Source organism: Silurus meridionalis, chromosome 17 (assembly GCF_014805685.1).
Source record: "Silurus meridionalis isolate SWU-2019-XX chromosome 17, ASM1480568v1, whole genome shotgun sequence".
Lineage (NCBI taxonomy): Eukaryota > Metazoa > Chordata > Actinopteri > Siluriformes > Siluridae > Silurus > Silurus meridionalis.
This window is the reverse complement of record NC_060900.1, coordinates 11,338,715-11,353,729: the sequence shown is the minus strand read 5'-3', so window position 1 is coordinate 11,353,729 and position 15,015 is coordinate 11,338,715. Positions and strand designations below refer to the sequence as shown.

At 38.2% G+C, this 15,015-nt stretch overlaps 1 protein-coding gene across 1 annotated transcript; it reads left to right on the top strand.

Annotated features, from left to right (window-relative positions):
• The first annotated feature begins 204 nt into the window (after positions 1–204).
• On the top strand, positions 205–12,441 carry polb (polymerase (DNA directed), beta). Its single transcript, XM_046872170.1, has 14 exons — positions 205–450; positions 1,154–1,211; positions 1,302–1,368; positions 1,516–1,590; positions 1,736–1,794; positions 1,872–1,921; positions 2,007–2,058; positions 2,149–2,203; positions 2,290–2,362; positions 2,887–2,957; positions 5,820–5,906; positions 5,992–6,059; positions 7,160–7,299; positions 11,878–12,441. The coding sequence occupies exons 1-14, from the start codon at positions 390–392 to the stop codon at positions 11,970–11,972; spliced, it is 1,011 nt and encodes a 336-aa protein (XP_046728126.1). The 5' UTR covers positions 205–389; the 3' UTR covers positions 11,973–12,441.
• Positions 12,442–15,015: the final 2,574 nt, after the last annotated feature.

The following is a 15,015-nucleotide window of genomic DNA, read 5'->3' as shown; positions in this document are numbered from 1 at the left end:
GCTACAAATACTTTTTAAGTGCAGAAATAAGCGATCGGATGAGATCTCGGAACGGATTAAATCACGTTTACATTTATTCTTATGGGGAAAATCAGTTCGAACGTACGAGCAAATGGACCTACGAGCAATTTTCAAGAACGAATTATGCTCGTAAAACGGGGTTTTACTGTATCCGCACTCCACTCCAGGAGGTGGCAGACCGTGTACCAAAACAAAGCAATGAAACGCCCAAAGCAGCAGCAGAAGAAGAAGCTACTGCGGTAGTAGCAGCAGCAGCAGCGAATTTCTTTGTTTTAGATATTGTCTATTTCTTCAGTCATTCGTCTCACCTTGAGTAAATTGAAATACTGCTAAGCGTTTTGGCACTGAAGCGTTTATCAACAGTAATCATGAGCAAACGGAAAGCACCGCAAGAAACTTTAAATGAAGGCATCACAGACTTTCTTATTGGTAAGTTTTGGGTTGCTTGACAGTCCAAACAAAAGGCACAGCTAGCTGTGTAGTTAAATGTACGCATAGCTAATTTTATGCGCTGATTTGCTTATGTTGCTTCGGTTCTGTGCATTTAAATGACACTGCAGACTAATTACATTTATTAAGTATGTTAAGATTTGCTCCACCTTTAAAAAGCCACATCTGCTTGGGTAGCTGCGGTTTAGTTAACTTTTCTGTGTGAAAATTTTAGATGTTTTGATAGGGCTATCCCAAAATAGTAAATGTGAAATGTAAGTTTTTACAGGTCGTGCTTAAGTTAATCTTCACCTCAATGATTAGAATGAAAAAATGTGAACCACGACCACGCTATGGTTGTTGGTGCCAAATGGGCTGTATTTCAGAAACCTGTTGACACCTTAAGACCGATAAGTCTATTTCATAAAAAAAAAAAAATCATATATTTTATTGCATGCCAAGAATAACAGAACTATAAGAATACACTGAAAACACTGAAGACTGCCTATACTGTGTCTAAAGGTGCAGTGCTTTTATGAACAGACTTGTAAAAACATGTCAAATATGCATGTTATAACCAAATCATACAGTAAATATTGTGTGTGGATGTAAAGAAAAAATAAAATAAAAATTAAAAATTTTCTTTAATGTTGCCTTAATTCCCCTTACCTATTTTTCTGAATGGATACTTTTTCTTTTTTAGAATTGGCCAATTATGAAAAAAATGTAAACAGGGCCATCCATAAGTACAATGCATACAGGTAAATCAACAACATTAGTTCATTACTGGTAAATATGTACTTGAAGAGCGATACTTGAATAAACAGATGTAACCCACTATACGTTCATAGAAAAGCTGCTTCTGTGATTGCTAAGTACCCACATAAAATTAAAAGTGGCACAGAAGCCAAGAAACTGGTAAGTAAACACTGTTTCCTTATTATTAAAATTTTAATTTGATCTCTTAATAATAATTAAATTTTTTAAAAGAGAATTTTAATAAACCTTAATAGATGTAGAATTATTAAACAAGCTGTAATAAACAAAAATATCCTGTGCCTTTAGGATGGAGTTGGTGCAAAGATTGCTGAGAAAATTGATGAGTATTTAACCACAGGGAAGCTTCGTAAACTGGAAAAGGTATTTAGTCCTTGTGCTAATTTTGCAGGACTACTTACAGTTATCCAAATATTTATAGCTGGTATGTTTGCATCAATGAGCAGAAGAGTAGGAAGAAATCAAATTTTAATTGTTGTACTATTGGTGTCTAATTTATCAAATGTAGATTCGCAGCGATGACACCAGTTCCTCCATCAACTTTTTAACTAGAGTGACTGGAATAGGGTAGGTAAATATTTTTTTTTACATAACAAAATTTGTTTAATTCATCAGTTACTGAGTCTAAATCTTTTATTTTGTAGCCCAGCTGCTGCTAGAAAGTTCTATGATGAAGGTGTTAAGACCCTAGATGGTTTGTCTTCTGTATTTATTTACATTTATTTTTGTTTAATTGTTTACAATTTATGGCCAGAGCTTTTTAATTGCCCTGCTTTTAGATCTGAAAAGGATTGAACATAAACTGACCCATCATCAGCAGATTGGCTTAAAGTAAGTGTACAGTCAGAGATTAAGTCTAAAATATAGATGATTGATTTGTGTGTATGTATATGTAAGTATAATTTAATTACCTTTATTAAGATATTTTGAAGAGTTTGAGAAGAGAATTCCCCGCTCAGAGATGGAGAAAATGGAGGTAGTTTGTTAATTAAGTTTCATAATTTCAGCATTTTGAAAGTCTATATGTATTGCCATATTATTTTACTTGGTGGTTTTCCCCAGGCTTTAATATTACAAGAGTTGGAGCAGATTGACCAGGAGTACATTGGCACTATCTGTGGCAGCTACAGACGAGGTTTACTACTTTGTAATTATTAATAATTCTGTCACCATTACTATACATTATAACTGCTAGATCACCACTCAGTAACAACATAATGACTATAATCTTTACTCCAACCACTGTGTATTGTATCACATACAGTAACACCTCGGTACTTGTCGGTAATTCATTCCGGAACTCGTGATGTGTGCTGAAACTGGTTTCCCCAAGAAGTAGTTGGTAGCATTTTTAACCACTTTAGGATTCATGATTTAGGCTTAAAATGCACAGAAAGCACTAAAGAGAACTCTATAGCACAGTTTGTGAGCTAAAAGGAGACACTACATGCATCTGTTTGCTTCTGTTCTACATGCATCTGAGTGCCTGAAGCACTCACAAGTTTCATTGCAAGGGGCAGTGCGGTGTTCCGAGAATATGATGAGTGCCGAAACCTTTTTCAGTAGTCATAACGTGATAGATAGCAAATTTGATGAGTCAAGCAGCCAACGAGTACCGTGGTATTACTGTATAATTCTTATAATCTCTGACAATTTCAGGAGCAGAGTCAAGTGGTGATATTGATATTCTGCTGACTCACCCAGAGTTTACCTCCCAATCCCATAAACAAGTAAGTACTTGATGTTACATTGGTAATTTTTTTATTTATTTACACTTTAAAGACTCTTGTGAAAGCATGCAGCTGGTTTAAAAGAGTGAAGCCTAGTAAAGGGGGGAAATGGTAGCTCCAGTTGTTAAGGGGCTGGATTACTGATCAGAAGGTCGGGAGTTCAAGCCCCGGTCTCGCCAAGCTGCCACTCTTGGGCCCTTGATCAAGGCCCTTAATCCTCTGTGCTCCAGGGGCGCCGTATCATGGCTGACCCTGCGCTCTGACCCCAGCTTTCAAGCAAGCTGGGATATGCGAAGAACAACATTTCACTGTGCTGTAATGTGTATGTGACAAATAAAGGCTATTCTATTCTATAAAGGCATGTGGAATTTTATTAGTTTTAGTTAGTTAGTTTTAATTTTTGTATCTCTGGGAACTCTGACACATACAGTGCATCTGGGAAGTATTCACAGCGCTTCACTTTTTCTATATTTTATGTTACAGCTTTTTTCCATAATGGATAAAATCTTTCAGAATTCATTACTTTCCTCGAAATGCTAAAAACAATACCCCATAATGACAACATAAAAGAAGTTTTTTTTTTTTATCTTTGCAAATTTATTTAAAATAAGAAACTGAAAATTGTCATATCTACATAAGTATTCACAGCCTTCACAGCTCAGGTACATCCTGTTTCCACTGATTCTCTTTCACTGTTTCCACAACTTGATTGGAGTCTACCTGTGGTAAATTCAGTTGATTGGACATGATTTGAAAAGGCACACACCTAATAAGGTCCCGCAGTTAACAGTGCATGTCGGAGCACAAACCAAGCCAAGAAATTGTCTGTAGACTTTCAAGACAGGATTATATCAAGGCACAGGTCTGGGAAAGGGTACAGAACATTTCTGCAGCATTAAAGGTCCCGATGAGCACAGCAGCCTTAATCATCTGTAAATGGAAGAAGTTTGGCTCTACCAGTACCGTAATTTCCGGACTATTAAGCGCACCCAAATATAAGCCGCACCCACTGAATTTTACAAAGATTTTTATTTTGAACATAAAAAAGCCGCACCTGTCTATAAGCTGCAGGTGTCTACACTGAAACTAATGAACTTTACACAGGCTTTAACGAAAGACAGTGTCTGTTACACAGTGTAACGGGTAAAATATGTTGTGGCTCCTTTAAGAGCAGAGCGGCATTTTGTGAATAGCCTGCCGCCACATTTTTCCGGTATAACTGCATGTGTGCAAGGCCGAGGAATATGTCCTTTATTATTTTCTGATGCTCATTTCTAAGTTTCTTTGACTAACCCGTAACGCTGTTGCCAAGAAAATTAAAAAAAGCACGAGTTTTGGAAACCTGTCTGTGATTTCTGTTGCAACTGGAGTTAGCGAGCTATCCCTTGACCCTGATACAACGTGTTACAACGGCTTGTATCTAAACAGTAGCCTACCAAGAAAGTAATTGTTCACTGTCTTCATCCTTCCTTTCACAACTATTTCTCTCGAGAGTTTTTCTTTTGGCATCATCGTGCGTTTAAAAATCACCATCTGTGAATCTTTTCTCCCATGCCGTGCAGCTCAGAACACAGGTGAAGTGCGTTTTTTTCATGCCCAGTTGTTTTCAGCATGACGAATGATTCGCATTTCCTGTAGACAGTCCGAGTGAGCGGCAGGTCAAACGTCAGAGGAACATCATCCATATTTATGATGTGGTGCGGGCCGATTCAGTGGGAGCACATCTGATTTAATATAGAGAGTTTCATTGGTTTACCTTAACCCGTTCTGCAATTTCATTGGTCTAATGTTATGGGTCTCAGTTTTTTGGCTTGAAGCTTGTGAAACCGGGAAAAACCCAGGGAAAATCCATAAATTAGCAGCTTTATTGTTTAAGCCGCGGGGTTCAAAGCCTGGGAAAAAAGTAGCGGCTTATAGTCCGGAAAATACGGTACTCTTCTGACAGTGGGCCACCCGGCCAAACTGAGTGATTGGAGGAAGAAGGGCCTTAGTCAGGGAGGTGAAGGGTTATCTTCCAACAGGAAAAAGATAAAGAAGTGGCTATGGGATAACCCTGTGAATGTCTTTGAGTGGCCCAACCAGAGTCTAGACTTGAACACGATTGAACATCTTTGGAGAGATTTGAAAATGGCTGTACACCCCATCCAACCTGATGGAGATTGAGAGGTTCTGCAAGCTGCCCAAAAATAGCTATGCATCATACTCAAAAAGACTTAAGGCTATAATTGGTGCCAAAGGTGCTTGAGTAATTTTTTTATTTTATTTTTTTTATAAATTTGCAAAGATGTCAAACATACTTCTTTCGCATTGTCACTATGGTGTATTGTTTGTAGAATTTTGAGGAAAATAATAAATTTTATCCATTTTGGACTAAGGCTGTAAAACAAAATGTTAAAATAAAATCCTTTGATTTTCACACAAGTTTTTGGAGTTTATTCAGAATGGTGAGTAAATACTAAAATACCTTGTTGATGAGAACCTAAGAAAAGAATGGCCAGAATGGTCTAAACTGACAGGCTATAAATTCTAACTTAATTCTAACTGTATTGTTTGCACTATTCTGTGTAAAGTCTAGGGTCTGTTGTGTTAGAAAAAAGATCATCAGTTTCTGAAATACTTAATCCAGCCAATTTGGCACCAATTATACAATGGTTAAAGTCACAGAGAGCACACTTTTTTCCATTTTTATGTTTTATGTGAACTATAAGCTACTGACCTGTATCGGCATTATTTTATGAACTGTCTTGCTGCCACATGAGTGTATGATTAGGTAGGTTGTAACATGGTATGTGGAAAAATACCAAGGCGGTGAGAAATGTCTTGTGCACATATTTTTCACCTTTTTATTCCCTTCTCTTCTAGCCCAAGTTACTCCATGCAGTTGTGGTGCACCTTGAGTCTATTGGTTTCATCACTGATACTTTGTCCAAAGGAGATACAAAATTCATGGTGCGAGTAGTCAATTGTTTAAAAATTTTTTTTTAATTTTCTTTCCTTTTCTTTCTAAAAAAATTCTGTGCTTGTCTTTCCTTAGGGTGTATGCCAGCTACAAAGAAAAGCTGAGGACATGAAGGATTATGATCACCGCCGTATTGATATCAGGTTGGTGTCCTCTACTAAGAACCTTTCATATTTACTACAGCATAATTAATAATTATTAATTAAGCATTGAATATTTAAGCCATATTTTTAGTGGCAGAAATAAGAATCCTGTGGTGTAAATTACAACCCAAATTCCAAAAGAAGTTGGGACGATGTGCAAAATGTTAATAAAATCAATTCAATGATTTGCAAATCTAATTAATACATATTATAGAAGGATATTCCGGACAAAATTCAAAAGGAATTGCAAATTGTATTTGCAGTTGTGCTTCCCATATGTGGACACATACATTGTGACAATCCAAAAGCAATTGCAAATCTTGCATTACCGTTTGCATTTTTGCTTTGACAAAGGAACAGTGTCTGCCAAATTTCAAATGGAAAGGCAAAGTCCATTTGCAACTGTATTTTCCATGTCTTTTGAGTTATGACCATGTCATATTTAAATATCAATATTAATGACAGTATTAGCTTTTTCACTTTCTCTGTGTCGCATGTGAAGCCTGCCAAAACTCAAAAGGAATTTAAATTACTTTTGCATTTGAATTTCCAAAGCCTTGCATGGTTTGCACAGTTCATAACCCTTCGTATACCTGACAAGCCATGCCGGCATGATAAGAATGCCTGTCAGTCAAGCTTTTTAAGAAGGGTCAATTCTTATGTTCTATTGTAAATAAATTACGGGGGTTATTAGATTTTAATATCATTGTTTCACTGTTTTTATTTAAATTTTACATTGTCCCAACATTTTTCGAATTGGGTTTGGTATAATCCACCATATTTACATTTACATGTCGGAGTTATTACATACAGTATTTGAGTGATCAAAGTCAACTCAAACCTAATATGGTGGAGGGCTTAGGAATAAAAAGCTTCAAAAACATTTTCATCTGGTGCTTTGTAAATGGCACATAATTATTTTTCTATTATAATATTAACATTTTATATTCAGTAACTGTTAAAATAAGTATTTGCTGTTTGAATAATTTCAGTAGGAAATTGAAAGAAATTGAATACTTAATTTAATAATGTTAAAAGTGGACTCACTTTTTTGGTTTAAGTTTGAATACACTGAATATTCTCTTTATCTTTATCTACAGACTCATTCCTAAAGATCAGTATTTCTGTGGTGTGTTGTACTTTACTGGAAGTGATATATTTAATAAGAATATGAGAACCCATGCTCTTGAGAAAGGCTTCACCCTTAATGAGTACACTATTCGTCCACTAGGAGTCACGGGTAAGAAAATATTAATACTTCAGACTGTTTCAATTGCTGCCTATTCCAATGGCCGATATTAACCTTTTTTTTTCTTTGCACTTAAAGTTTAATATATAAAGTTTTTAAATCTTTTAGTTTTACATATATTAGTAAGGAAATTAAAGGGAAAATTGGATGAAACAAAAAATATAGGGAAATGTCCCACAGTGGCCTCAATTCTCAATTCCTCAATCCAATTTAGAATCTGTGGCAGTATTTGAAAAAATACATTAAAAAATGTCCTCAAGCATCACCCAACCAACCTATACAACCTGCAGCAAGTCTGCGGAGAAGAATAGGTGAAAGTCACTTTGTCCCTAAGACTTAATGCAACAAGTGGTGGCTTGACTAAACATTAATGCAGGCCTGTGTGTGTGTGTGTGTGTGTGTGTGTGTGTGTGTGTGTGTGTGTGTGTGTGTGTGTGTGTGTGTGTGTGTGTGTGTTTCTCATAAAAATGAGTACACCCCTCACATTTCAGCAAACATTTAAGTATATCTTCTCAAGGGACAATAGTACAGAAATGAAACTTGGGTATATTTTAGAGTAGTCAATGTGCAGCTTACATAGCATAACATTTTTTCCGTCCTCTAAAAATAACTCAAAATACAGACATTATTGTCAAAATAGTTGGCAACAAAAGAGAGAAAACACTAAGTGTACATGAACTGTGTCCAAAGTTCCATGCCCAGGAGGATTGAAGCAGTGCTAGATAACGTCTCTAGGTTATGGACGTAACCCTAGTTCCACGAGGGAACAAGACGCTGCATCGAAACGCTATAGGAACGCCCCTGCGTTTCCCACGCTCTGAACCACGTGTGAAATCTAGCTAAACGGCAAGCCGTGACATCATAGACAGGCGACGTCGCATAAACCAGGAAGCTACAAGATGGCTGTGCGGTGGTAGCGACATTAGCTTCTGCAAAGAGAGAAGGTAAGCGCCGCCCGGGGTGCAGGGAGTGTGGCATGGAGACGCAGCGTCTCGTTCCCTCAGGGAACTAGGGTTACGTCCGTAACCTAGAGACGTTCCCCTTCATGAACTCTAGCTGCGTCGAAACGCTATGGGAACGAGTGTCCAATCACGCCACACTGACCAGACCCTGCAGAGAGAGTGAGGGCCTCGGCACCAGCACGTAGGACAGAGGAGCCCGGGGTGGCTCTGAGGTCAAGGCCATAGAACCTGACAAAGGTCAGCGGGGTGGACCAACCTGCAGCATCACAGATGTCCCGGAGTGACACTCCAGCGGACCCGGCCGTAGAGGCCGCCACACTCCGGTGGAGCAAGCCCTGACCCCGATCGGAGCAGGGACCAGGACTCGCAGCTGAAAGGATGGCATCCGCTACCCACCTGCTTAACGTCTGCCCATCGGCCAGAAGACCCACCCTATTAAGGCCACAGCAGACGAACAGCTGCACCGACCGCCTCCAAGGACTCGTCCTGTGGAGATAAGCATCCAGTGCTCACACTGGTCACAGCCGGGCCTTGTAACCCCTGGTCGGGGGCTATAGACAGAGGAGGGCATAATGCCTGTAACACAACACATCGTGTGGGAGCACTCCAGGCGGGACGAGGCAACTGCCAAGTCCCAGACAGACACTCTGAGTCTCCATCCGCCGTGAAGGAAATGTCACCAATGGGTGTCTACCCAGACATCCTCAGACATCCGTCTACCTCAGACATCCAAGGACCACAAGAGGACCTCCCGCGCCAGTCGTTTGCAAGGGGTGAGACCGGAGGCCCCTTTGGTGGTTGATGTACGAGACCACCGCCGTATTGTCCGTGCGGCCCAACACATGGCAATCTCTCAGGACTAGGAGAAAGTGTTGTAACCCCAACACTGACGGAATTCTGCCTTCATTTAAGCTCATGACTGCACAGATAACAGAAGCTAATTTCGCTACCACCGCACAGCCATCTTGTAGCTTCCTGGTTTACGCGACGTCACCTGTCTATGACGTCACGGGTTGCCGATTGGCTAGATTTCATACGTGGTTCAGAGCGTGGACAACGCAGGAGCGTTCCCATAGCGTTTCGACACAGCTCGAGTTCCTGAAGGGGAACAATGGTGCTCACATAAAATATTAATATTTCATAACAGTTTCACATGTTCACTTAGGGTACACACGTTACCGCAAATTCATTTTAATGGCACTAACTTTATTAACATGTGATTAACGCAGCACGCATTTCTGTTTGACTTTTTATTTAAAATTTTAATAAATAAGAGATTTCAACCTTCATCCTTTCCTCACTCGGATATAAAAAAAATATATAATCTCCAACTAAATATTGTTTTTAATCTCTAAAGATTTGTTTTACTGATGTGCCAAGTTTTAAATAAAGAACCAAAATCCGCCATGATTCTTCTTTATTGGTGGGTAGCATTCTCAAGAATTTCGATACTGCAAACTACTGTGGTAATAAATCAGAGACTTAAATCTCTATTCCCCAAACCAAAAAAGTGCCATGCTGCACACATAAGGCAATTAAAACCATCCTGTGGAAACATAGCAAAAGTTCAGTTTGGTGTCCTGAAGAATTATGTAATTATAAAAACAATTACTTTCAAAACATTTAATAATTTCATTAACATTTAATAATAAACATGCATTTGCATAAAGCATTCATATTTGTCCATGCCTATGTAGATTAGATTATAAAAAATTTGGAAAGTATTAATAGTGATTATAAATAGTATATAATACATATATAGTACCATGAGGAAAATAAGTATTTGAACACCCTGCTATTTTGCAAGTTCTCCCACTCAGAAATCATGGAGGGGTCTGAAATTGTCAAGAAGGGCGGCATGTCCACTGTGAGAGACATAATCTAAAAAAAAAATTGTATGTGTGTGTGTGTATATATATATATATATATATATATATGTATATGTCTCACGATTAAAATTTATATTTAATCCAATTCTATTATTATTCTATATATATACATTACACAGTACACACCTTGTGTGTCCAAACTTTTGGTGTGTACTGTATATATATTTTATATACAGTACACACCAAAAGTTTATATATACAGTGGAACCCGGTTATCTCGCCCTCGGTTACCTCGACCACCCTATTAAGTCGACGTTTTTGAAGTGGAACCGCCAAATTTTCGCTTTTTCTTAGCATTTTTTATCGGTTATGTCGACTTTTTTATGTCGCCGAACCCTAATATCTCGAGCACAAGGGGGGGAAAAATTTGCCATTTAACGTCGGTTATCTCGGTGCAGCCGCAGAAGAACTCGTGAAAGTGGCGGAAAAATCAAGGCTTACAGCTGCTCCAGGTGTTGTATTGTATACTGGTGAATCTCTGCTGTTAGTTAGTGCACATATGCATTTTGTTGTTAAATGTTATGCGATGAACGGGAGGCGAAAGTAGAAGAACACTGGCAGAATCCGCGATGCGCTTTGGGAAGAAAAGCGCAGCCGTTGAGAGAGTGCCGGTGGGAAGGCATGTACCGGGATACGCATGCGCGATAACAACGACCGCCGTGAACCAACATATACCAACAATAACGGACAGTGAGAGTGTGGAAGTTTAAATAGGAGCTGGTGATGATGCTAAACGAGCACCATATGTGCCCGATTGAAGCCCGGAGCTTCAGAGAAAGCGGCCGAGAAAGCACCTGCCACGCTGAAGGGGGCCGAAGAGGCCTTGCAGGTGGATTCCTGACAGATAAACATGTACTGTATGTATTTTTATAGCATGCCTTCATCAAACAAATTGCGGCAACGCTGTTGTGTAAAAAAACCCTTCAAAAACACATGCATGCACATTCTCATTTATTAACGCACATCATGTACATAAAGAAATTTCAAGCACGTTAATATATTGCCGCCATTTTGATTTTCGTTTATCTCGATCATCGGTTACCTCGATCCTTTTTGGCGACCCCCTAGGACATCGACATAACCGGGTTCCACTGTATTATATACACAGTACAGACCAAAAGTTTGGACACACCTGCTCATTCAAAGAGTTTTCTTTATTTTCATGACTATGAAAATTGTAGAGTCACACTGAAGGCATCAAAACTATGAATTAACACGTGGAATTATATAACTTAACAAAAAAGTTAACTGAAAATGTCATATTGTAGGTTCTTCAAAGTAGGCATCAAGAGTGTGCAAAGCAGTAATCTAAGCAAAAGGTGGCTACTTTGAAGAACCTACAATATGACATATTTTCAGTTGTTTCACACATGTATATAATTCCACATGTGTTAATTCATAGTTTTGATGCCTTCAGTGTGACTCTACAATTTTCATAGTCATTTTTCTAAACAGGTGTGTCCAAACTTTTGGTCTGTACTGTGTGTGTATATATATATATATATATATATATATATATATATATATATATATATATATATATATATATATATAATATAATCTCGCGATTAAAATTTATATTCAATAGAATTGGATTATATATATATACAGGAGACAGAAATAGTTGAATAATTGTTCACATGTCTGAATACTTTTAATGACACTGTATATTTAAACAAAATGTGCAAATATATTTTTGCCTCTGTGTTGTGTTTCAGGTGTGCCTGGAGAGCCCCTAATGGTGGATAGTGAGAAGGACATATTTGACTACATCCACATGAAATACAAAGAGCCAAAAGAACGCAGTGAATAAAAAAAAAAAAGAATTTTCATTGACATAATACAAGGAATCGTAGCTTCTGGTTGTGGGGTTGTACAGAAATAAGAAAAGTATGCAGTGGATATAATATCTGTCTTTTTAATTATTTGGATAAAAAAAAAAACTAGGTTTTTATTATGTTTACTTAAAGTTACTTTTATTTTTTTTTTTTAAAGCTACTGTTATTTTAACCATTACCATTCTTTTTTTAATGTGCTTGATTGCTGTAAGGATAAGTACATTAGCAACAAACTGTTACTTATGAACAGGACAAAGAATGTGTCAACGTTTAAACAATTTAGGAAATGAGATGCAACTTTGTTGTCTGCTGTGTATTATTGTAGCTGGTATTATTATTCCATAGTTTCTACACTGACTATTTCGACTACTTTTTATGCAATTTGCAAAGTGAATTGTAGATCTGTGCAAAATTCTATTTGACTATTAAAATCCACAACCAACATTTTGCTTAAAGCTTTTTGAAAACAAGCAAGACTGGTGCATGTATGTATTATTTATTTATTGCTCCCTTAAATTACATTTCATAATACAGTGGAACCCGGTTATCTCGCCCTCGGTTACCTCGACAACCCTATTAAGTCGACGTTTTTGAAGTGGAACCGCCAAATTCTCACTTTGTCTAAGCATTTTTTATCGGATATCTCGAGCACAAGGGGGGAAAAAATGTGCCATTTAACGTCGGTTATCTCGGTGCAGCCGCAGAAGAACTCGCGGAAGTGGCGGAAAAATCAAGGCTTACAGCTGCTACAGGTGTTGTATTGTATACTGGTGAATCTCTGCTGTTAGTAAGTGCACATATGCCTTTTGTTGTTAAATGTTATGCGATGAACGGGAGGCGAAAGTAGAAGCGTGGCGCTGAACAGCACACGGGAGAACGTGGGATGACCAGCAAAATCATAGAATGAACACCGGCAGGATGGATGGGGGGGGGGGTCCGCAATGCGCTTTGGGAAGAAAAGAGCAGCCGTTGAGAGAGTGCCGGTGGGAAGACACGTGCGGGATACGCGTAATGCGATAACAACGACCGGCGTGAACCAACATATACCAACAATAACGGACGGTGAGAGTGTGGAAGAAAGCTTTCTCGAGAGCTTCAGAGAAAGCGGCCGAGAAAACACCTGACACGCTGAAGGGGGCCGAAGGGGGTGTGGCAGGTGGATTCCTGACAGATAAACATGTACTGTACGTATTTTTATAGCATGCCTTCATCAAACAAATCGCGGCAACAATGTTGTGTAAAGAACCCCTTCAAAAACACGTGCATGCACATTCTCATTTATTACCACACATCATGTACATAAAGAAATTTCAAGCACGTTAATATATTGCCACCATTTTGATTTTCGTTTATCTCTATCATCGGTTACCTCGATGCTTTTTGGCGACCCCCTAGGACGGGCATCATCAAATGGCGGACCGCGGTCCGGGTCCGGACCGAGTGACGAGTCTGCCCGGACCCGTTAAAATCTTTGATATTAATAAAAATATCAATCATTTGTTCATGCGCAGCTAATCTAGTAATTACGACAGGAGCGTCATCAATAGCCAAGCCAATCAAATCGATTGTTTACCTTTCAGCAACAGCGAGTGTGAGAGAGAAATAGAGAGGAGATAAAAGAAAATGGCTTGCTCAAAAATTAAAAAAAGTAGATGCTGAAAACCGAACTTTTAAAAATGAATGGACGGACAAATACATGTTTATTCTGCCTGCAGCCAGTTATAAACCTTTGTGTCTCATATGCTGTGAAAATGTGGCGTTAAGCGTCACTATGAGACCAAACACGGGTCGTTTGAGGAAATGTACCCGCAGAAGTCCGCAGTGAGGGCAAGTAAAATTATCGAATTGAAAGCACAGTATGACAGGTCTACTCGTGTCATCACGCATGCATTTACAGGGCAGCAACGTGCAAATGAGTGTTCGTTAAAGATCGCGTGGATTTTGGCGCAACACAAGAAAGCATTCAGCGATGTGACAGTTGTAAAGGAGTGCTTAAATGCGGCTGCAGAAACTTTACTTGACGGTAAACAAAAAGGCATTCGCCTAAGTTTCCTGTGTTATTTTATTTAAAATGTAGTTCATGTTTTAAAAAGGTGGCAGCTCAAATGTCTTTTGTTTATTTTTTTTCTTGAAGATTAAAAGCACTTTTATTTTATTCAAAAGATTTTGAATGTTTTACATTACTTGAAATAGGCCCTAAGTTCAGGCTGCTCAAAGCTGTGTTTGCACTTTTTATTTATTTTATTCAGAATAATTTCAGTGTCTGTTACTTGACATGTAGTAAAGACAACTACAGTATTGTTTTCCATTCAAGTGCCATACAAGTTCAGACTTTTCGGTATGTTAAAAGCATAGTACTTTGAAAACACTTGAAATTTAACAATAAATTATATAGAAATGTATGTGCGTTATTGATTTTATTAACATGAGGGTACACTATTTTAAGTGACAACATAAGATTCGGACCTTTGCTGGGAGAAAATTTTAGTAACTCGACCTCTTTGAATTTTAATTGAATACCCCTGCCCTAGGACATCGACATAACCGGGTTCCACTGTATTATTTGTGACCTTATTATTTGTGATTAAGATTAGATTGTTTGCACTGATGTAAGTTTTGGAAATAGGAAAGAGTCACCAAATGCATCAGTAATCATTTTGGTTAACAAAATTCAAAAGATTTTAGTCACCGGAATAAAATTAAAATTAGCACCTCTAGTTTGCATGGATACTTTCTCTCTTTGTCATTAGTGGATGGGCTAGACCAGGGGTCACCAATATTTTTGAAACGGAAAACTACTTCTTGGGTACCGATTAATGTGAAGGGCTACCAGTTTGATACACACTTCTGAAATAAATTGTCTCAATTTACCTTTAATTATATGTTATTATTAATAGTTAATGATATTCATCTATATCTAGTCATCTATATTTTAATAAAAGAAATTAGATGCAGCTCACTGCCAAGTGGCGCTATAGTGACCTATTTTTAGAAAAGGCCCACGTGGCGACTCGTGTT